The sequence below is a fragment of the Crotalus tigris genome, unplaced genomic scaffold, assembly GCF_016545835.1.
Source record: "Crotalus tigris isolate CLP2741 ecotype Arizona unplaced genomic scaffold, ASM1654583v1 scf7180000017631.5181431, whole genome shotgun sequence".
Lineage (NCBI taxonomy): Eukaryota > Metazoa > Chordata > Lepidosauria > Squamata > Viperidae > Crotalus > Crotalus tigris.
Genome location: NW_024096525.1, coordinates 3,573,261 through 3,597,326, shown reverse-complemented (window position 1 = coordinate 3,597,326; position 24,066 = coordinate 3,573,261). Strand labels below are relative to the sequence as shown.

Genomic DNA, 24,066 nt, shown 5'->3' with positions numbered 1-24,066 from the left:
ATAACCTGGTGATCAGAAAACTGTTTGTGGTAAGTCCAACTGCATTGTCCAGTTTTCTTTTTGAAGGAATTTTCTCATTTTAATTCAACTGGGCCTCTGGGAGCTTGTAGATCCATACATTTGAACAAACCCAGGATGGGGAAGACTAAATTACTGCCATTTCTAGATGTGCAGGATCATTGTCCCCTCAACATTCCTGAGTTTGATTCCAACTGATTCTGTTTGCCATCAGGATTCATTCAAGGGGAGACCTGGAAAAAATCTGAAAGGTTTGAAATAAACCTCCTTTTCCTCCGCAGATCCTCCATCCATCTCCAGTCCTAAGAATACTGGTGTTTCAGTTGGTCAGAAAGGGATCTTGCGTTGTGAGGCCTCAGCTGTCCCCGTAGCAGAATTTCAGTGGTTTAAAGAAGAAACCAGGTACCCAAGCAGTCTTTTAAAGCTACCACAGTAACTTAAGAATGGAAGATGTATGTCCTTGGGAAGAAATGGCTTTCTTGAGCTAAGGGGATATTATCAGTCAAATCAGCAGTTTTATCTAGAGCAGGAGTAGGCAACCTTGGCTCTTTTATGACTTGTGGATTTCAACTCCCAGAATTCCTGAGCCAGGAATTCCTGCTAGCTCAGGAATTCTGGGAGTTGAAGTCCATGAGTCATAAAAGAGTCAAGGTTGCCTACCCCTGACCTAGAGCATTGGCTCAGATTTGGAAATACATTTGAATTCTAAACTCCGCCCTGATGACAGTAAAACAACTAGAGAGTGTCCCAAAGACACTTTTTCAGGAGGCAACTGTACTTTCTTGTTTTTCTTTGAAGACGTTTCACTTCTCATCGAAGAAGCTTCTTCAGCTCTGATTGGATGGTGAGGAATGGAAGGATTCAGTCAGAGCTGAAGAAGCTTCTTGGATGAGAAGCGAAACCTCTTCAAAAAAAAACAAGGAGGTCCAGTTGCCTCCTGAAAAAGCATCTCTGGAACAACCATGACCTGGATGACTGAGAATCTCCATAACTAGAGGGTGCTCTCATTTGGATTTCCTCTGTCCTGTTATACCTTCTCTAATCTGGACTTCAGTTCCCAGAGTTCTCAGCAACAGCCATGTTAGCTGAGGACATCTGTGAGTGAAATCCACATAGTTGGAGGAAACAGTTGATGTCTGCATTAAGACAAATTTCAGGCAGACCTCTCATTTTTTTTTTTTAAAGTAATTAAAATGGAGCATTGTATATCCTAGGCACAAATGGGCATTAGCAATATTAAATAATATTGTTATATTAAATTTATCTTAAATGTACTCAGATTAATTCCAGTCTTTAATAATATTTTCTTTATGATGAGCATAGGAAATTACCTTATATAGTGTTTGATCAACAGAGGATATTATAGTCTACCTTCAGCTGCTGATGGCTTTTCAAGGATTTGGAACTGAAACAAATAAAGTAATAAATGGATATCTGTTGCTGAAAAACAGAGCAGTGGGGAGAAATTGTTGAACTGGCTGGAACATTGGAATAGGAAATGGATGAGAATAAGCCTCGATGCCCCCATTAAACTTGAAAATGGACCTTGAAGATCCATCCAACAAACCTCAAAGAGGTGCTGGAAAAAAATAAATACCACCTATGTCAATCTATTGGACCAAGCGTAAGATTTACATTGAGGAATAATTGCAGTCTAGAAGCTTGAAAGCAACTGAATTCCACTTCTGGATTATTATATATTAATCTAAGTTCATTGTCTTGTCTTCCTTGCAGGTTAGCTAATGGGCTGGATGGCTTGAAAATTGAAAACAAAGGACGGATGTCCACACTAACTTTCTTTAATGTCTCAGAGAAGGACTATGGCAATTATACTTGTGTGGCCATCAACAAACTGGGAAACACCAATGCCAGTATAATTCTGTATGGTAGGTACACAGATCAACGGAATATATACAGGTCATTAATGGAATGTGGAACAAGAGCAAAATTATGGACAGGAGAAAATTTAGCAAAAAGGGACAGATAAGGCAGGAGCTAGTCTGAGACGCTGATTCTTAAAGCATCTTGCAGAGAAGCAGAAAAGGTAATGAGTATCCACATTGCATGGTGTGTGAAGAAATGTACAATATAGTGAGATCACTAGGATGGCTCAAAATTAGGTTTTTAGAGTTGATTGGGAAACTGCAGATTCTGTTTTACAAAGTTTGATTCATTTGGTATTTCAAGAGTTAATTTCTCTAGAAACAAGGATTGCATCAGTAAGATGTGAAGGATAGTAGTTACTTAAAAGGAAGCTCAGTGCAGTATCTTCTCAAACCTTAAGAGTGTTGAAGTTGGTCCAGTAAAAACTCCACTGAGTTCAAGATTAACTGTTCCTTCAACCGTGCTCCTGTAGTCATAGTCCCATTAATCTAGTGATAGTTCAGGATAGGATTTGGGGCTTGATGGACCCTGTAATTGTACATGAAAATCCTACTTAATTAGGATTATAGGAGATTCATTTGCCCAAAATGTTTATTTGTTTAATGTTTTCTATAATTATTTTTGGGGAGGGAAGGCTTATTTTACTCCTATATTTCAACACGGACAGTTCAGTGTATTGCATACAGAAATGAGATCTTAAAATCAAGTCAAGCGTATTTGCAGCTGGTGCCTGAGACAACAAGGCCAATTTTCTATCCCAAATTCTGCATTTTCAAAGCACAGATTTTGAGATCTCAACACCCAAGACAATTTCCAGTATCAGGTTTTCATAGCTAACACAAGTTGCATTGTCTTCTGCCTACTATCAATTTTTAGATAACCACCGTCTACTCCAGGGTTTGCCCTGCATGCTGTCATGTCTATCACATCCACAATGTTATTACTGGATACTTTTTCATTCATAAACTGGGCCATTTGTCTAAGAAGCCATCTGTTCATTGAACTCTCTGCAAATATGAACTACATCTTTATTGTTTGCTTTCCTCCACTCCCGTACTTCCCTCCCTGTGTTTCCATTATGGCTTCTGTTTTAGAAATACCTGAACTTCCAGCAATGCCAGGATGGTGCAAGCACAATTCATGCCTTTGGTTGCTTACAACCTATCAAAGCAAGATATCCCTTTGCTATGAAAAGAGAAGAGAGGCTTTCCATTGCAGGCGTGCAAAATATTTTTAAATCCAAAACCTTCCAATCCTGAAACCTTTAGTTTGAGATTGGAATGTGTTTTTCCCAACCTTACAGAAATTGCACATTTCATTCTGATCGTTCCAGGGTTATTTTATTCCATCAAGAAGTTCTGTTTTCAAAAGGAACACAGGAGATCATTACTTAAAAATGGGGACATTTTAAGTTTAGGACATTTCCGGAGTAGAAGATTACCAGTAGAATCTGAACAGCTCCAAGCTCAGTATGGGGAATTTGGAGGTCAAAAGATTTCAAGTAAGATATGTTTTATAAATCCTTGTAGTCTGTGGAAATTTCTTGTTGATGTGGTCTTTGGAGGAATTAAGGGATTGCTTTTAAAATGTGTTGAGGGTAGCCCTCCATATTAGCTTATTCCTGGAGGCCAATTCTCTCAATTGCATCTAGTCATGATCTATGGTATTATCACAAAATCCCGCAGTAGCTATGTCCTGCTTAATGTGCAGTGTTCCTGCCAACTAGCCAGCCAACACAAGCTCAATATTGACATAACCAGAAAATATAGGAATTGGATGGAGACATGGGAAACAATATATTCAAAGAAGGTTTCCTACATAAACCATCACATTGCCATTTCATATGTTCATTTCACTTCAATATTTGCAGAGTTTTGGTGTTCCTCCCCCTGACCTTTGGAGTGGAGCTTAGAGAGAGAGAAAGAGTACAAAATGAAGTTTTGAAAAGAAATACAAAAGAGAAATTGGAAGTCACACACTCTTATTAAGGAAGAGGAAAAAAAATAAAATTCAGTGGGGAAGAGAAGGAGTTATTAGAATCCTGCATATGATTAGTACTCTAGTTGACTTGCTTTGCTGGCAGTTATCAGGCTGGAAAAGGCCAAGGTCTTTTCTGCTCATTAAATATAGGGAAATTTCATCCACGAATAACCCTTAAAAACCTCTTCAGCATTTCTGGAAAACTATCAGCAAAATATTGTACAGAATAACAAAGTTGGAATGGACCTTGGAGATCTTCTAGTCCAACTACTGATCAAATAGGAGACCTTATAACATTCCAGACAAATGATGGTCCAGTCTCTACTTGAAAGCTTTCACCCATAACTTCTAGACTAGAGACAAGTTGTTCCACTTACTGTTCTCACTGTCAGGAAACTTCTCCTTAGTTCCAGGTAGGTTCTACCTCTGGTGAGCTTCTGCCAGTTGCTTCTTGTCCTGCCTTCAGATGCTTTGAAGAATAGGTCAAACCCCTCTTCTCTGTTACAGCCCCTCAGATATTGGAAGGCTGATATCTTTTCTTCATTAGGCTAGAGCAAGGGTAGGCAACCTTGGCTCTTTTATGACTCATGGATTTCAACTCCCAGAATTCCTGAGCCAGCATGGCTCAGCTTGGAAACCTCTCCTTTTCCCCTCAGCATGGCTGGCTCAGGAATTCTGGGAGTTGAAGTCCACGAGTCATAAAAGAGCCAAGGTTGCCTAACCCTGGGCTAGACATACCCAGTTCCTGCAACCATTCATCATATGCTCTCTTTCAGTCCCACCAACACGCAAAACATATTTTTGCCCATTTCACCCAGAGTATATATATGAAAATTATTTTGGAGAAGACAACTGCCCAATCCCATTGAATGTAACTAATATATGGGTAAATGCAGCCAGTTTCCTTCCCTGCCACTTTTTTTTTAAATCTTGAGAGAAATGTCCCATAAATATAAAAAAATAAATGTTATTTAATATACTATTAATATCATTTCTTTGAGGTTATATTAATATACCATTCCATTGCTGTCTTTTTAATGCTACATTTCAAAATTGATAGTGTTTAATTTCTATAACTCAAACTAAGTTACTCATGGGAAGTGTCACTACGCTGAATGGAATACCATTAATTTCCGGGGGGGGGGGGATGTAGCGATGACTAACTTAATTCAAATGCTATTTATGACTTCTAGCAAACACACTTGCTTAGAAAGGTTATTTAAATATAGTTTTTAAACGAGTTACAGTTTGTTCTAATAATCTACTATTTACATTTGGCCATACGTATTATGTAATTTTATTAAAAGCTCGCAACATATTCCTTATTTAGAAGCTCAGTGTGCAGAGCTTAATGCCCTGTCTACTTGCATATGCCAAGGACTGAGAAAAGGGTATTTTGCATGCAAATGTCCATCTGGTTTCATTTTCCATAAAGTTCCTCTTCCTATAGAATGCTGCAGATGGCTTCTGTTGCCTGCTTGAAAGAGTCAATAGATCACCTCTCAAGACCTATAATAAGTTGGCATCCTATTTTTTTTTAAAAAAAGTTCAATTAGACTTTGATAAGGCTTTTAAAATCAGTTTTTTTTCCTTTAACTTTGTATTTAGAATTTCAGCTTTGTTCTGAACAAAAGCTAGTCCTTTAGGATAATCAGAGTGCACCTTTTTATGTTTTTTTGGGGGGCAGTCCCTTCCTCAAGATGTTCTATCCAAAATATGAAATAAGTCAACAGTTGAATATGCTTAACAATGCAATCTCCTTAATCTGTAGAAGCTGGATTACATTTTTTTTTTTTTTTTTTTTTTTTTTGCATTTCAGAGGTTTCAAAACATTGTGGTGCCATGGGCCACTACAATAATTGCACGTTGTGTGATTTCCTCAAGAGAACATGGCTTTTATTATCCAGCAGAGTAGGAATGTGATTTGACAAACATCAAACTATTTGTGTATAAGCCAGGCTTGTATACTGGATCACTGGGGGAGACTGTGAGTTTAATTCCATGAAAGATGGCTGGGTGACTTTGGGCCAATCACCATTAGATGGTGGGTTCTACTCTCACCTTGGATATGAAAGTCGGCTAGATGACTTTCAGCCCAATCCAGCTCACAAGGTTATGGAAAAAATAGGAGAAAAATGGTCTGTTGGATATGTTTGCCATTTCGTTCTTATTTATAAAAATAATAAAGGCGAAATGCAAATAAATAAATAAATAAAGCCAAAGGTCACTAAGGGTCCAGCTTGGGAAAGACTGCCCTTCTTTGGGCAAAATGGAATCAAGAACAATCTTCCAAAATTTGTCCAGGCACCCCAAAAACTATCATAAACCATAATTTTAGCATCCCTCTTCTCATCTGTGTTTCCATCTCTCTCTCTCTCTCTCTCTCTCTCTCTCTCTCTCTCTCTCTCTCTCTCTCTCTCTCTCTCTCTCTCGACTAAACCTTCCCTCCATTTCACCTTAAGCTAAGTTTCTCTCCTCTTTTCCAATTATTTCAAGTGTGTGTGTGTGAGGATAGAACAACAGGTTATCCTTCATTTTGGCTGGTAGCAGCACCAGTGGGTCCTGCTACATTTGTCCCAGCTTGGTGGTGGTGAGGAAGTGACTCCGTTAGAAAAAAAAAAATACGCAGGAATTTCACATTTCATTCCTCATGAGTATTCCACACACCCTCGCGCTGAATAAAAGGAAAATCATTGGCATCTGATTATTACTTGTAGCTTTCTTAAGTGTGACACAGCCAATTCAACATTTGCCAATGTCAGCAGATGTACAGCGCTTTTGGGGGTTTTTTTTTATTTTTTTTTTATTCCTCCCTCCTTTTGCAACTAGGTTCCATCCGAATCAGTTTTTCTCCCTCTCCTAATTAAAAAAGAGAACAAACAATTCAAACGCTTTTGATTTCCATGCCGAACCTACATGAACAATCCTTTATTTTCAAGTACAAAATAAAATATTTGATTTTTAATAGAGGGCTCTGCCTGCGTGCAGCCCCCCTCCTCCCCAGGCATTCCAGAACAACAGAGCTCATTTGAATTGCTCTACTGAAGATTGTCTGGTAAATGCTTAGGAAAACAATGCTGCAGTCTGTTGTAATTAAGCAAAATAAAAGTTCTGTTTGCAATGAGACAATTTGCCTAAGCCGGTTTTTCATTGTAGAAATGGGTTTTGTAGCTCTCTGCTTACTCAAAGAACCCATGAACTAATTAGATTCCCTCTTGCCATTATTTTTAATTTTTTTTTTTACCATTACTATGATTGTTACCACTTTGTCTTAAAATTAATGAGGTTAGAAAGCTTGCAACATATTTCTTTTTTCAGTTCAGATAATGGCTGAGCATCTCAGATTCCACCGGAGGTATAATTATGCATTCATGATCCTTATTTTTTTTCCCCTGTTCCTTTCCATTCACATTGGAAAATACCCTTTACCCTTCTCTGTAGTTTTTGCCGCTTCCTTTCTATAACTAAGCAATGAGCCAGATAGGTTTGATGTTTGTGATCTTTCCTGATCCTTAGCATTGTGCAGGGAATGAAAATCAACAATGAGTTGTCAGAACCCAGGCATTGTGGCTGGCAAAACCTTGTTTATGGCTCACAGATTGTATGAACCCAGCCTGCTGTAACTTCTACCGTCATAGAGTGTTTCTCATGGGTCTAGGGCAGGGGTAGGCAATCTTGGCTCTTTTATGACTCATAGACTTCAACTCCCAGAATTCCTGAGCCAGCCATGCTGAGGGAAAAGGGAGAGGTTTCCAAGCTGAGCCATGCTGGCTCAGGAATTCTGGGAGTTGAAGTCTATGAGTCATAAAAGAGCCAAGGTTGACTACCCCACGGCCAATTCGCCACGGGACAATTCAATCCTGTATTAATCATTTCCTTCAGTTACTTTTATTATTGGTGACCATATTTTCATTGGAATTATTCTAACTCTTGTATTACTGGGTTGACTTTATTTTATTATTATTGGCTGCAGTTCTGTCAAATTTAATTTAACTGTTGTATTTGTATCTGTGAAAGTTGGACCATAAGAAAGGCTGAGTGCAAAAGAATGGAGGCCTTTGAACTATGGTGCTGGAGAAGACTCCTGCAAGTCCCCTGGACTGCAAGGCGATCAAACTGGTCAGTCCTAGAGGAGATCAACCCTGACTGCTCTTTAGAAGGCCAGATCCTGAAGTTGAAACTCAACTATTTTGGCCACCTAATGAGAAGGAAGGACTCACTGGAGAAGAGCCTAATGCTGGGAAAGATGGAGGGCAATAGAAGAAGGGGATGACAGAGAAGGAGGTGGCTGGATGGAGTCACTGAAGCAGTAGGCGTGAGCTTAAATGGACTCCAGAAGATGGTAGAGGACAGGAAGGCCTGGAGGAATGTTGGCCATGGGGTCGCGATGGGTCAAACATGACTTCACAACTAACAACAACAACAATTTGTTGAATTGTCTCCTGGCAAGATGACTGTGGCGAGTGGTCCCTTTCCAGTTGCCCTAGAAGGGCATATCTGAAAATGAAAACTATATAACATTTCCAAGCTATCCAGTTTTTTTTAAAAAAAGTTATTCATTTTGCAAATGGAAAATAACAATTGTGTTGGCATTCTTGTGACTTTTTGCTCCCCCCCCCCAATAGCCACAGGCAAGGAAACTGAGGATATTGCACATATACACTATGGGGTATAAAACTACCATTAGCATAAAAGGTTAAAAAAAGAAAAGTTGAACAATAATAACAAGCATCAACAAGTAAAATATGCAACAACAAAAAATGAAAACATATAAAAGCTACAATCCTGGTCTAATGTGTGCTCCAGCTTTTTGAAGGATCAAGAGACACACATCTGTAAAGACCCAGAGAGAAGCATGCATATCAACTTTTGGGTGCCTCCAATGAGATTTCTCTTGGTTTTTTCCCCCTAATAGCTTAGAGAAATGAGATGAAAATAACCAGGTGACATTTAATAGAGAAATGAAAAGTTATTCTCTTAGGAAACAGAAGTGAAACAGAAATCAAATGCACAGGTGTAGAATCGGGGCGCCTGACTTGACGATAATACTCATGACAACGAGTGATTGCAAACTGATTTGGAGCTGGCTGTTTGATGTGTGGCAATAAAAAAAGACCAATGTAGTTTTAGGTTGCACATTTTTGTGAATGGAGGCAGTAAAGAGGAGTATTTCCAGGAAGGAGGGGCTGCCTTACAGAGGAGTAAGAGGCAACTAGACCAATGGAGCATGCCAACAAGTTATTTCTGCAGAAAGATCAGTTATTACTTAAAGGATAAAATCTTTTGAGAGAAGTCAGGCCAAAACTAGATACAGGTGGTCCTCCACTTATAACCACAATGGAGTCCAAAATTTACGTTGCTAAGTAAGACATTTGTTAAGCAAGTTTTTCTACATTTTACAACTATTTTTGCCACCATTGTTAGTTCTTCATAACTTGCATATTGGAAATTCTTTCTTCCAGGAAAGACATAGAACTACTTCAGGCAGCGTTACTGCCACCATCAACCATTATTAAGGAAGAATAGCAGTGCAATTATCCAGGTTTCCTTTCTATTTCTGGGGTTTTTTTTAGTGGGTTTTTTTGGGGGGAAGTCTACCCATGTGCAGTGGTCCTTATTAATTTTTCACTAGACTGGCGCCCCTCAGCTTGTTAAGCCACATCTGAAAGCAGCCGTTTTCATATATTGGAACGAGAGGAAAAGACGGCGGAAGGGAGGTGAGCAATTGCCCTCACCATGGAGCAAAAAACGACAAGGATATAAAACATTTAAGAGCAGTTAGTGCATAAAGGTTTCCAGATGGGAGGCGGCGGCACAGATGTGTTCTATTCTAGGATTCCAGTCAATCAGCGTTGCTATAAAATTGTAGATTAATGAATCAAACAGCCTCTTTGGTTGCTAACAGTTGCAGTGGGATCTGGGGAGAAAGGGGAAATAGCCGTGGGGCTTTGCAGCTGAATTCAGCTGAGAACCTGCATGGAATGTTTCAGTTCTCTGCTAAACTTTTAAAAGCATCCTTAAGAGATAGGGAAAGAAATGTGCTTTTTGTCTTATTTTCTTCTCTATACTGTGCCATTTGATGGACTTTGGGATGGGGGAGTTGAAGAGACATAAAACCAAGGAAATGTCTTTCCTCATATAGACTAGCCACGACCTTAAGAGCAGCTGCAGAGTTTCAGGGATTTTTAACCATCATTTTAAATTAGGGGGATGTTTTCAGTGGTGGAAACCACATCTTCTTTGGGGAGATCCATCATTCCTTGTCTCCAGACAAAGTTTTTTTTTTTTACACAGGTTTTTGATGCTTTAATGTGTTGCTGCTGATATATCGTTATGATAGTTAGGGCTGTTGGTGCTGCAGCTGTTACAGTTGGGATGGGTTGCTTTCCGATGCACACAGTAGATTCACCCGTTGGTTTATATCAAATGCTTTAGGGAGAGGACCAGGATATTAATAAACATGTTTGCATTTTTAATTAAATCAATGTCTAGCACTTTTGCTCATAGGATTGAGCATTGTGTCTTATGCCTAGCAATGAGACTCTCTTTTGCAAGTCGTCTCCCAACTGTTAGAACAGAGTAACAACTTTATTGCCACTTTGAATGTACACTAATCGGCATACATTAAAATGAAATTGTCATGGTTCCGATAGATGAAACTCTTCAAAGGATTTCAAGGCATTGTTTACCTTAAAGAATCTTTATTAGAGAAGCATAACATGGGCACTAACACAATCGAAGCCAAAAACTAGATTCCCCTCCCCTGAGCACAATTCCCTCCTCCAATTAACGGTCATAAATCACCTTCTCCAATTAGTTTGAAATGCAGGCTTTCCCTCCAGTTCTCCAGCCGACAATTCTTATCATCTCTTATTTCAATAACCTTGGTTCACACACCAGGTCCAGTATTGTTATGTCTAGCTAAACTCTTGTGCACATTCCTCCCCCCAGCAACATCTAACTCTAATTCTAAAAGTAAAACATGATAAGAAAATGGTTGCATCTCCAACTGTTGTCAAAGCAAAAACATCCAATGTTAGCATCATGGACAGAAATTTCATTGCACACAGCTCTCAAAGGGTCACCACCTCCGATATACAGGACATAAGTATGACAAAAATAAATAAATAAATACAGAGTTATGCATATACCTACATATATAATATGATACAAAAAACAATAGTCTAGTTAGGGTTACGTGCATGGCGAGAAAAATGAATCTTGCGATTTTACCAGACGGATGGCATAGGGAACAAAGTTATTACAGAATCAGGTGGTCATGATAGAAATACTTTGAAACCTCCTCCCAGAGGGGAGCAGCAGAAACAGACCACAAAGTGGGTGTGTGGGGTCTCTAGTAATGCTTTGAGCTCTAAGCACATAAAAGCGCGTATAAGCAGCATCCTGAATACCAGGAAGCGAGCTTCCTATGATCTTCTCAGCTGTCCCTACCATTCTCTGTTATAGGCACCAAGAAGGAACACATCTGCATGTTCGTGCAGACAGGGACTTTATATGACAAGAGAACTGAGAATTCAAATTAATTTAAAATATGGTTTGTGAAAACACAGCTGGATTATGAGCCAGTATAACCCCTGCCTGCAGTATTTGAGTACACTAGGAGATGCACAACCAGTGGTTCCTGCCCATGGTTTGCTCACTGGTACACTCTTGCGAATCTCATCAACAATCATTTTAAGCATCTAATTAAATGTAACTTAAAATGTAATCAAATTAGCTTATGTTGTGACTGACACCACTACTTTTCCTTCGTCCCAACCACTTTGGGGGATTCAAATTCTGGCATAGTATTCAATGACCAAATTGGTTGTGCATTTTTGTGGGTCTGAGAGAGAGAGAGCCTCTATAATTTCAGAAAACTACAGAATTGGAACTTTTGGGATTGTAAACCAAAATGTTCCCTACCTCTTTTTCAGCAGAGTGGAGGAAAAAAGGGAAAAGGAGAATCTTACAGACTATGGCTCATTTGCATAATATTATGAATTGTGCCACCTGCCTTATGTGGATGTACTCCAGATTGGGTGTACATCTAGGGATTCTAGCCAGGAGAATGGTTGCTGAGAATTTGGGGGAGAAGATCCATATATCTGGAAGGCATCCAAGTTGGGGAAGGTAAAACAATGGTCTCAAATGACAGATGAAATTTTGTCTTCAGGAAAAAATAAAGTACCATTGAGTCTATTCAATTGCTATGAATTGAGAAATTTCTACCAAAGCAATATAATATTTCCCAGAGGAAAAAAAAGCTAGAGAAATCTTTAAGGCAAGATATTCCTACACTACTTCTTAGGAAGGTGACTAAGTTTGACCAAAGAAAAGAGGATAGTAAATGAAAGCTTGGACAAGATACTTGTGAATTGCCAAGAATTTTGTTTTGATTAATACATGGGATTATTACTCCATCTCTTCCCTGTCCCATCCTTTTACTTTCCACACCCCCAAACTGGGAGTGTCCCCAAGGGAAACTATGGCCAGTTTCTGCTCAGAGGACATGGTCCTTTTCAACCTGTGTGATATTCCATAAGACACTCTGGATCTTTCCCCTTACACAGTTACTCTGTATAAACAATACATGTTTTTGCAGGGGTAGGGAACAACTTCTTACTGACTTCATACTTAACATAACATCCACTCCTAACCATTATGTCAACAAAATAATGAAAGGTGCTTCAAGACATCTCTGCCTTTTAACACTTATGTCACAATGTTGCATGAAATTTGCATTGCAATACTTTAATGAAATATCAGTGCTTATCCTTTCCGCGTCCCCTTTTGCAAATGACTAATGATGTGATGTTATTTCCCTTCTATAAGATTCTGTTTGCTTTGGTTTTTATCCTTGTGTAAGTCCTTTGTCCTGGTGATTAGCATCCATGGACCATTCTCAAGGAATATGGTTTTCTGAGCACTGATTTTCTTTCTCTAAGGACTTCCTTAACCTCTTTTATTATTTCCATCCACATTCACCTGTTTTTTTCCGAGCATGTGAGCCATAATATATGTTGGACATAGGACATTTTTCTTCTTCTTCCTCTCGATGATTGTGTCACAGACCAAGCATGAGAGCAGCCCTAACACTCTCAAGGAAGCAGGGTAATTTAAAGAAGATGTTAGGTTTCCCTTTAAGACAGGAATACATGAGTTATTTCTGGGCCAAAAGCTAAATTTGGCCTTTCTAGACCTGGGTCTATACTAGGAGTATCCAACCTTGGCAACTTTAAGACTTGTGTACTTCAACTTCCAGAATTTCCCAGCCTGCCATGCTGGGGAATTGGTTGGCTGTAGAATTCTGGGCATTGAAGTCCATAAGTTTTATAGTTGCCAAGTTGGACACCCCTGGTTTATATTCTAAAAATCAATGGGGAGAGTAAGTGAAAACTAAAGTGTTATTTCACCAGGATCTATATTGAAGTAAAGCCTAGACAATATATAGATTCTCCAATTGTATACCTAATTCTTTTCACTGAATTGTAGTTAAGTAATGACCTTGGGACAAGTCTAACAATTATACCCAAGACCAAGGGTAGTCAACCTTGGCTCTTTTATGACTCGTGGACTTCAACTCCCAGAATTCCTGAGCCAGCACAGCACAGGAATTCTGGGAGTTGAAGTCCATGAGTCATAAAAGAGCCAAGGTTGACTACCCCTACCCAAGACCTTCAAAGACCATATTTGGCCATCAAAACTTTTGCTCGGCCTTCTGCCATGAGACTTCTTCCCATGCCTCTCTGGAACATTTACTGCCTCTCTCTAATTTAGCTTATGCTCTCAAGTGTTTCTCAGAATTCTCCTTGATATTTGTGTGTGGGGGGGAGAGAATCTCATTTTGCTAATGACCAATGTCTTTCTTTCCTTCTTTTTTGTTGTTTCTGTCATTCGATCCAGGCCCAGGAGCAGTACACGATGGCAACAATGCAGCTTCCAGAGCGATGGCCTGCATCTGGCTATCGGGCACTCTCTTTGCTTATTTCCTGCTCAAGTTTTGATTAAAAAAAAAAGAAGTGAGGATCCTTGCAAATGCTGCCTGGTTTCTCCCACACCACAGACTCTTAACCATCCACACTGCTGGGGGAACCGGAGAAAGGAAACCGGTCTACAGCTTGATTTTATTGCTGGGGAGGACCATGGGAGGGAGGGGCATCCTGATTCCAGGCCAACCGCCCTTTTGGGATCAAGTTCATCACAAACATTTCCCAAAGCCAAATTAGTTTTTGCGTCCTTCCTCAACCATTCCATCCTCCCTAAACGCCCTGTGGGGGAGAAAAAAATCACAACTTCTCCTTTCTACGACCAAATGCTTCTGCACCAAGCCTGCCCAAATATCCCTGGAAGAAGAGATGCCTTGGTCCAAGAGATCCTGTCCATCAAGCAAGTCAACAACACATCCTCTTCCTTCCGTATCTCCTTGACCAACGGGACTGCCCCCCTTTTTAATGATAACGCTGTATATATCTGTTCATGCTTCAAAGCGTCCACTCACGTTCTGGATTCTCGCCTCCCCTTTGGTTGGGTGTTCTGAAGACCTTTGCTACCGTTGCAGTCTTTGCAAGCCTCCCCAGGATGTGGGTTACATGAGGGATGGAAGTGGTGGTGGTGGACCATGTTGCACTTTAAGAAGCAGACTATGAGTTAGTCAACTGCTGGGAGTGTTGGAAGCTCCCCTCTCCTCTTCACTACTAAAAAAACCTGAATCTGGAATGATGGAATGGCAAGTCAAGCACATCCCATTTATCAGCCTCATCGGACCATCGTTTTGCCCATTCATCCATTCATCCATCCAATTATCCATCCATCTGCCTTCCCAGTCATTTCTTTGCCATATTAATCAATTTATCAATGTAATTATCTGATGAGCTTATTTTTTTAAATCCAAATTGTTCCTCTTCAGTTCCCCATCCATTCTTCCAACATCTATCAGCCTGATCACCTTCATTGAGTCCTGCCATTAGCTAGACAAATTTTTAATTCCTCATTATTCAACCCATTATTAGTTTTAATGTGCCGCTGCAGTGTTTCGACCTTCTTTCCTGCAGACGGGAAGGCACAGAGATGGTCCACAAAGAATCAAAATGAGTAATATAGATGAAGAAAAGGCACAGTTAAAAAAAAAAAATCAAAGAATGGGCACAGACAATGGAATAATATTTTGGAATATGTTGGCATCAGCAATTGTGTCAATCCATAGATTTTAAGCCTTTTGCATTCTTTCCCATATCACCCCAACCAAACATTTCCATTGTCAAGCATTGCCTTAAAACAATTCAATTTAAAGTGCTGAATTTAATGGGGAAATATTTGCCATCCTTTCCAGTGCCCCCAGTTTTCTACTGCACATAGACATTCAAAGAGACTCATTGTTTTTCATTATCCGGAAATAGCAATGGGATTGCCTCTCCACCCGAACCTGGCCAAGGCGCCCCAGAAAAAAACAAAACAAAAAACAACTTTTGTGTTTGTTATCTTACAAATCCACCCTTGGAAGCTGTTGGAGGCCAATTACTTTGCTAGTTTCTTCCAACATTAGTTGTACATTTCTTCGGAAACCTCTCTGGAACAGAAGGGTTTTGCACAGCAACTTAAGTTCTAAGCATTTAATTAACACAGAAGAAACAGGAGAAAAACAACAAATCAGAGATGGGAAGAAGCAAAGGAGGAAGAGATCCAAATGATTTTGTGTGTGCCTCTTCGGTTTCTTCACTAGCCCTGCAGAGCAGCTAAAGAATTGTTCAGGTCACTGTTTTGTAAAAGCATCATGGATGGTTCCTGAAAATTCTCCCCGGCTCTTCTTTCTGGATGATCCAAGGTTCAAATTGCTTCTGTCTGCACAAAAAAAAGTCCTAAACCTTGTAGGAAAGGATTTTACTTCCTACAAGGAAAGAAAAAAAATGCTGTTTTTGTTTGTATTGGTGATGGGATATTTGTGGATGTCTGGAATAAATAAGAATTTTAAAAAACCTACTAACATTACCGACCATTGTTAGACAGAAATATCAACCAATAGGTAGTTCTAATCTATAGAGTGTTAAGAAGAATGCTGACATGACTCATTTCAAATCAAGACCCTGATCAAGTTTGGACAGCTGGGATGAGTGAAGTCATCTGCACAAAGATGACCATGGAGGGGAGCCAAGTTCCCAAATGTCTACTTTGTACCCTTTCTTTGGTAAAGGCTCTTTCTTAGCTGGAAACCAAGGTGGGGAAATAATTCATTGTTCCTGATGTTATGTTTTTCTCTTGGGGAACGTTCTCGGTAGGTGAATGGTTCCAAGACTCTCTTCTTCAGCCACACCCTGAAAAGCAGTAAGGACGTATGGCAGCCACTGTACTGAGCTGCTGTCACCTGTGTCTTGGCAACCCCAAAATGACCTTGTGAGTGACTGGTTCAAATTCTCAATGGGTCTACATGAATAAGTAAAGAGAATGTGCCGTTCAAAGTGTTTAGCTTATTGCTACATGTACAACACAATTCAAAGATCCTGATGTTTACTTAAAGAAAATATTTGGGTGGTATATTCATATTTAAAACATGAGAAGGGTGAGGGCCTGGTTTTTAGATGAGGGATGAAAACTTTATTATTATTGAATGTACAGACATTGTCATCCCATAACTTATTTTACTATCCATAGTGGCACGTTTCTTCAGATTTCAAGAAAAGAAGTCATCAGACTTGGGATTGGTTTCTTTGGTAGTGGGGACAGAGAGGGAAATATAAAAAGCTGGAGAATATAGCTTTCACAACAATGTCATTCTCTTGTCCATGTTGGTCGATACTTTCTTTCCCATATATGATGCCAGTGATATAGCACAACTTGCCCTGTTCAACTCTGAAGCTATTTGTATACTGAAATAGCCTTTGAAAGCTTATGCCACAATTTGTCCTTAAAGTGTCATAAGATGCTGTGTTGTTTTCATGTGATCATGGTGTCATGAAGAGCCTCGGTGCCATAAAGCTTTTTTGGAGTCTGATTTAATCTCAACTCAAAAGTCTATTTAATGCAAAAAAGATTTTTGTCCCTGCAGATACTGCTGAGCTATATTTGGCCAAAGACTTGCTTCTTCGCCCTAGAGTTAAAAATAGACAGCTAGATACCTATCAATGCTCAGAAAGATGATGGCTTTTCCTTCAATCTTAGAGAATTTGGAAAAATATGCATTTGGACTTTAGTTGATCCTAAAGTCCAACAACAGATTTTTGGCTCATTGTACAGAAATACTGTGACCCAGCATATACACAGAGCAACAAACAGTAACTTGCTCACATTTGTGTTGGAAGCACCTAAAGCGCTTCCAGAGTGAAAGGATTAGCTGATGATATCACCATTGCCTGGAGATGGCCAGTTGGGGGGCTGCTTTCATGTCCCCATTAATGTGCCTACCAAAGTAGTACCTATCTTATCACTACACACTTTCAAGTTGCTAGGTTGGCAGGAGCTGGAGCGGATGATGGGAGCTCACCCCGCCATGCAACATCACTGGGGGCTCAAACACAGGCTTGCTGATTGTCCACCTAGTGTCCTAACCATGTGAGTCACCACACTCAAATTAACTCCTAGTCAAGTAAAATCAACTCTTGGTTTGACTTAACCACAAACTTGTAGGACTGTCCCTGGATCAAACTAAAGGGCCTATTTTTTTATAAACAGGTCATCATGCCTTTATCCACTCAAAGTATCTATAGGGCGTCAAAGGGGGTTCCACAGAAACTGATAAGATCAGCAAAGCAAAGGAATTTAAGTTGTTTAAAATCATGCCTAGAAAATATTTCTGGGTATAATGTGTATCAGAGTTATTCTGCAATCAGCGCTAGACAACTCTGCTTTGGCAATTCCATTCCAGCAGCATTGTGTTTTTCTACATGTCTCCCCTTGTCTTAGAAGATCAAACCAGCTCCATGGGAAGGAACTAAACTGAGTGGAAGGAAAGTGAAGAACACTCTAGCTGTAAGTGATTCTCTTGGAAATTTTCTGCAATGGGGGAACGAACTACTCTTCCTGAATTAAGTGCACTAATATTCTGGTGACACACCACATGCTAAGTTTGCTGAAGAATGATTCAAGTTAAGTGCCTGATGTGTTCAAATATTTTCCACATGCCTCTATAAGAATGCTTTGGGGTTTATGAGAAATGCATCACAGTTCCAAGGTGAAAACTTCAAGTATCTCTTCCACCGACTATGAGAGTGTCAAGGCCACAGTGGGCCTCAATCTGTTTCCAGGAGGACTTGTATGAAGCTATCATATATAAAGGCTGATTGGTAAATCACAGCCTTTGGTTTCAAGTAGGCCATAGTTATAGGTGCTAAAGTTCCTTTGCTTCAATAAGCCTGTTGTTGTTGTTAATTGCGAAGTCGTGTCCGACCCATCGCGACCCCATGGACAACATTCCTCCAGGTCTTCCTGTCCTCTACCATCTTCTGGAGTCCATTTAAATTCACACCTACTGCTTCAGTGACTCCATCCAGCCATCTCATTCTCTGTCGTCCCCTTCTTCTATTGCCCTCAATATTTCCCAGCATTAGGCTCTTCTCCAGTGAGTCCTTCCTTCTCATTAGGTGGCCAAAGTACTTGAGTTTCAACTTCAGGATCTGGCCTTCTAAAGAGCAGTCGGGGTTGATCTCTTCTAGGACTGACCGGTTTGAACGCCTTGCAGTCCAAGGGACTCACAGGAGTCTTCTCCAGCACCATAGTTCAAAGGCCTCAATTCTTTTGCGCTCAGCCTTTCTTATGGTCAAACTTTCACAGCCATACATTGCAACTGGGAAAACCATGGCCTGGACTATACACACTTTTGTTGGCAGGGTGATGTCTCTGCTTTTTAGTATGCTGTCTAGATTTGCCATAGCTTTCCTCCCTAGGAGCAAGCGTCTTTTAATTTCTTGGCTGCAGTCCCCATCTGAGATGATCTTGGAGCCCAGAAAAATAAAATCTGTCACTACCTCCATTTCTTCCCCATCTATTTGCCAGGAATTGAGAGGGCCGGATGCCATGATTTTGGTTTTCTTAATGTTCAGTTTCAAGCCAACTTTTGCACTCTCCTTCTTCACCCGCATCAAGAGGCTCTTTAGTTCCTCTTCACTTTCTGCCATTAGAGTGGTATCATCTGCATATCTTAGGTTGTTGATGTTTCTCCCGGCAATCTTAATTCCAACTTTTGATTCCTCTAGCCCTGCCTTTCTCATGATGTGCTCTGCATATAAGTTAAATAGGCAGGGCGACAGTATACAGCCTTGTCGGACTCCTTTTCCAATTTTGAACCAATCAGTGGTTCCGTGTTCGGTTCTCACTGTTGCTTCTTGACCCCCATATAGGTTTCTCAAGAGACAAATGAGATGGTCTGGTACTCCCATCTCTTTAAGAACTTGCCACAATTTGTTGTGATCCACACACTCAAAGGCTTTTGCATAGTCAATGAAGCAGAAGTAGATGTTTTTCTGGAACTCCCTAGCTTTCTCCATGATCCAGCGTATGTTGGCAATTTGATCTCTAGTTCCTCTGCCTCTTCGAAATCCTGCCTGTACTTCTGGTAGTTCTCGATCCACATACTGCTGGAGTCTAGCTTGTAGGATTTTAAGCATAACTTTACTAGCATGTGAAATGAGTGCCATGGTGCGATAGTTTGAACATTCTTTGGCATTGCCTTTCTTTGGAATTGGAATGTAAACTGACCTTTTCCAATCCTGTGGCCATGTTGAGTTTTCCAAATTTGCTGGCAAATTGAGTGTAGCACTTTTACTGCATCATCTTTTAAGATTTTGAATAGCTCAGCTGGAATACTGTCACCTCCACTAGCTTTGTTGTTGCTCAGATTTTCTAAGGCCCATTTCAATTCACATTCTAGGATGTCTGGTTCGAGGTCAGTGACCATCTCATTGTGGTTATCTGGGATGTTAAGCTCATTCTTGTATAGTTCTTCTGTGTAGTTTTGCCATCTCTTCTTAATCTCTTCTGCCTCTGTTAGGTCTCTGCCATTTTGGTCCTTTATAATGCCCATCTTTGCATGAAACGTTCCCTTCATATCTCCAATTTTCTTGAAGAGATCTCTGGTCCTCCCTGTTCTGTTGTTTTCTTCTATTTCTTTGCACTGTTCATTTAAGAAGGCATTCTTATCTCTTCTAGTTACTCTCTGGAATTCTGCATTCAATTGGGTGTATCTTTCTCTTTCTCCTTTGCCTTTCGCTTCCCTTCTTTCCTCAGCTATTTGCAAAGCTTCCTGAGACAGCCATTGTGCTTTCTTGCATTTCTTTTTCTTTGGGATGGTTTTAGTTGCTACCTCTTGTACAATGTTGCGAACTTCCATCCATAGTTCTTCAGGCACTCTGTCTATCAGATCTAATTCCTTAAATCTATTTGTCACCTCTACGGTATATTCATCAGGAATATGATTTAGTTCATACCTGAGTGGCCTAGTGCTTTTCCCTACTTTTTTCAATTTAAGCCTAAATTTTGCAACGAGAAGCTCATGATCTGAGCCACAGTCAGCTCCTGGTCTTGTTTTTACTGACTGAATAGAGCTTCTCCATCTTTGGCTGCAGAGTACATAGTCAATCTGATTTCTATGTTGACCATCTGGTGATGTCCATGTGTAGAGCCGTCTCTTGGGTTGTTGGAAAAGAGTGTTTGTTATGACCATCGTATTCTCTTGACAAAATTCTATTAGCCTGTGCCCTGCTTCATTTTGTACTCCAAGGCCAAACTTGCCTGTTATTCCGGTTATCTTCTGGCTTCCTACCTTAGCATTCCAATCCCACATGATGATAAGGACATCATTTTTTGGTGTTAATTCTATAAGGTGCTGTAGGGCTTCATAGAACCGGTCAATTTCATCCTCTTCAGCACCAGTGGTAGGGGCATAGATTTGGACTATTGTGATATTGAAAGGTTTGCCTTGGATTTGAATTGAGATCATTCTGTCATTTTGGGGATTGTATCCCAGTATTGCTTTTCCTAGTCTTTTATTGACTATGAAGGCTACTCCATTTCTTCTGAGGGATTCTTGCCCACAGTAGTATACCTGATGGTCATCTGAGTTAAATTCACCCATTCCTGTCCATTTTAGTTCGCTGATTCCTAAGATGTCGATGTTCATTCTTGTCATATCTTTTTTGACTACGTCTAGCTTGCCTTGATTCATGGATCTTACATTCCAGGTTCCTATGGAGAAAAAATCTTTACAGCATCGGACTTTCCTTTCACCACCAGATATATCCACAGCTGAGCGTCCTTTCGGCTTTGGCCCAGTCGCTTCATTCTTTCTGGCGCTATTAGTACTAGCCCTCTGCTTTTCCCCAGTAGCATACTGGACACCTTCCAACCTGAGGGGCTCATCTTCCAGCGTCATATCTTTTTGCCTTTTAGTACTGTCCATGGGGTTTTCATGGCAAAGATACTGGAGTGGTTTGCCATTTCCTTCTCCAGTGGATCACATTTTGTCAGAACTCTCTGCTATAACCTGTCTGTCTTGGGTGGCCCTGCATGGCATAGTTTATAGCTTCATTGAGTTACGCAAGCCCCTTCGCCACGGCAAGGCAGTAATCCATAAAGGGGTCAATAAGCCTACATACAAGTAAATAGACACAAGGTTGCAGACATTGAGATGAATCTTTTTAAAAAAAAATATGGCACAAAACAACTTTAATTGAAATTGAAGATATGTAAGTGGAGACTAACAAAAGTTTTGACGCTTTCGTCTGCTGCATCAGTCTAAGCACTTTCAATGTGACTCTATATATGACTAACAAGAGTCTGTCCCCATGAACTAGTGGATGCTTTCTGCAGAGAATATAAAAAGCTGCTTTCACCGCTTGAGAACAGCTCAGAGTTTTAGGCAGAAATCTTTTCATAACCATTCATGAATCTTATTCATGCAGAACAGATGTCCCACCACTGAAGTTCTCTCTCACTTGCTTTATCTTGGATACATGATGAATTTTGTCAGAATATCTACTTTCACCTCAAATCCCCTCCCCTCTGTTCTTACCAGTGCTAATTACAGTCATTAGTACAAGTAGTTCTTAACAATCATTCACTCAGTGACCATTTGAAGTTACAATGACTTATGTAAGGCTGTTGCAGCATCCTCACAGTCACATGACCAAAATTACAACAGTTGCCTTGTTTAGCAACAGAAATTCTGGTCAAGAACTGCTTATATGGCCTGGAGTAAGATGAAATAAAGCTTTGTTTTTCCTACACTATTAACTACTTGTGCTAGTACAACTTACACATTGCGTTGGATTAAGTCCACTGAAGTCAATCCAAAACTCCTCTAAAGGGAGGATGTTTTGCACCTTGCTGGGAAAAGAAACAACCTTCTCTTCCAAGAATGTGAGGTCACACAGGTTGTATTCACAAAAATGAAACTATTTTGTTGCTAGCTCCTGCTTGACTCTTTCTATCAGGCACAGAAGTTGTGCAGAAGTTTGGCTTGTGCAATATAATCAGCATTTCCGAAACTGTGGTTTGTTTCTCTCCTAAGAAGGCTGAAAGAAAAGTCACATCTAGTTTTTTAGTTATCCCTAGCTTGTGTGTGTGTTTGTGTGTGTGTGTCTGTGTGCGTGTGTGTGTGACAGAGAGAGAAAAAGAGAGACAAACCTCGAATGATGGTCCACATGTGTGAATTAAGCACTTTCCTATTATTTAGTTTAGATGCTTCCCCCAATAGAAGGAATCAATTCAGTTTAATTAGTTGTTTATTATAAGAGAAGACTCTGTAAAGTAACTTCTTTTTAAAGACATGTCAACACACCCATAATGTGTTGGACTAACTTTTCATCTTAATATAGCCTGACATATTTTGATGAAGAGAGGGAAAACCATGGAAATGTTATCTATCCAAGTCAAACTGTGCAAATAGGCCATTATTTTAAAAGCCCAGCCTCTTAGGATAATAAAACAGGGAATATTTCTTTCCAGTTTTTGCGGTTGAGTAACTGCCGATAATTAAAAATACAGGAAATTTATTACAAGCTCCCTTTTCCATTTTTCCTTAACCATCTAGCTCAGAAGAAGAATAAACCAAGATTTAGGTTAGCTACCTCTTTTCTCATAGGCCATTCCAAGTTCCCCGTTTTCAGTAAATTTAAAATTGTCAGATTGTCAAAATGGTCCAACTTCAAAACTTTTCCAACATTTTATGAAAAATTAGAACTTATTTCAAACTTGGTTTGTTTGCAGTGTAAATCAGTTAAATAAAGAGGAAAGAGTCATGGCTGAGTCCTCCTTTGACTGGGGGAACTGATGTTTCTGGTTGATGGTGTCATGGTTTCATATGAGGTGCGCCTTGAATCCTCATGTGAGCAGATAGCCACTATGTCACTCCTGTATTCCTGATCACCTCTTGGCCTATACTGCTGATCAGAAACTATTTCCAGTGCTCCATGCTTTCTGTTTCAACACTTTGTGATTGCACTTTCAGTTGTATCAATTGTTGGTCTTTAAACAAGGAAAGCCATTGCCTCCTTGTAGAACCACTGCTTGCTGCTTAAGCCTACTGTGCCCCTTTACTTCGCAGAAAAATCTGCTCTCAGAAAGTGAAATAAAATGCAGACTGAAAATCAAGACACATTTCAACCTAGTTACGCTATCAACTGAATTTAAGACACTTACAGATTTTTGGATGTGACCTCTCCTCCTTCGGTAAATGAAATGATTAATATCAAATAAATATGTGGGCCATCAACCTAACCAAAACAGAGATACCCACTAGAAGACGGCTGTATCCAGCACTATCTGTAGTTCTTTTTAAAAAAAAAAAACAAAAAAAATGCAATTGCAGTTCATATACGTAGCAGTCCTAAATTTCATTTAGGTTTTTGTGTGATTCTGTAAGGCTCAAATAAAGTCCCTTGAAGAGCTAAGAGGCATTCCATATAGTCATAATATATAAAAAAATATGAACGTTCAATCTTTCAACGGTTGCTTATATTACTGAATAAATAAATACTCACAAGGATTCAAAGATCCCTGCTCGTTCATAGGGGTGTGAAATCCTCTTTGGAGAAATGCATCACCTTGCTCATGGTACAAAAGCTCATTTTGTGCATTTCAATACCCTCACGGATATCTGTCTCTATTGAAATAAACACAGAATCCCTATGGAAGCATTAAAAGCTCTTGTACCAAGAATGCAAACCAATAAAACACCTGTGGTTTATTAAACTGAAA

The 24,066-nt window shown here is 39.8% G+C and overlaps 1 protein-coding gene across 2 annotated transcripts in view; it reads left to right on the top strand.

Annotated features, from left to right (window-relative positions):
* Positions 1-18,352, top strand: part of LOC120304224 (opioid-binding protein/cell adhesion molecule homolog) — a 619,792-nt gene extending 601,440 nt beyond the window's left edge. For both annotated transcript variants that reach the window (XM_039334544.1, XM_039334543.1), the window contains 3 exons: positions 300-420; positions 1,753-1,904; positions 13,789-18,352. In XM_039334544.1, coding sequence (XP_039190478.1) covers positions 300-420; positions 1,753-1,904; positions 13,789-13,889 — 374 coding nt within the window. In that variant the 3' untranslated portion in view covers positions 13,890-18,352. The remainder of the gene's footprint in view (positions 1-299; positions 421-1,752; positions 1,905-13,788) is intronic.
* Positions 18,353-24,066: the final 5,714 nt, after the last annotated feature.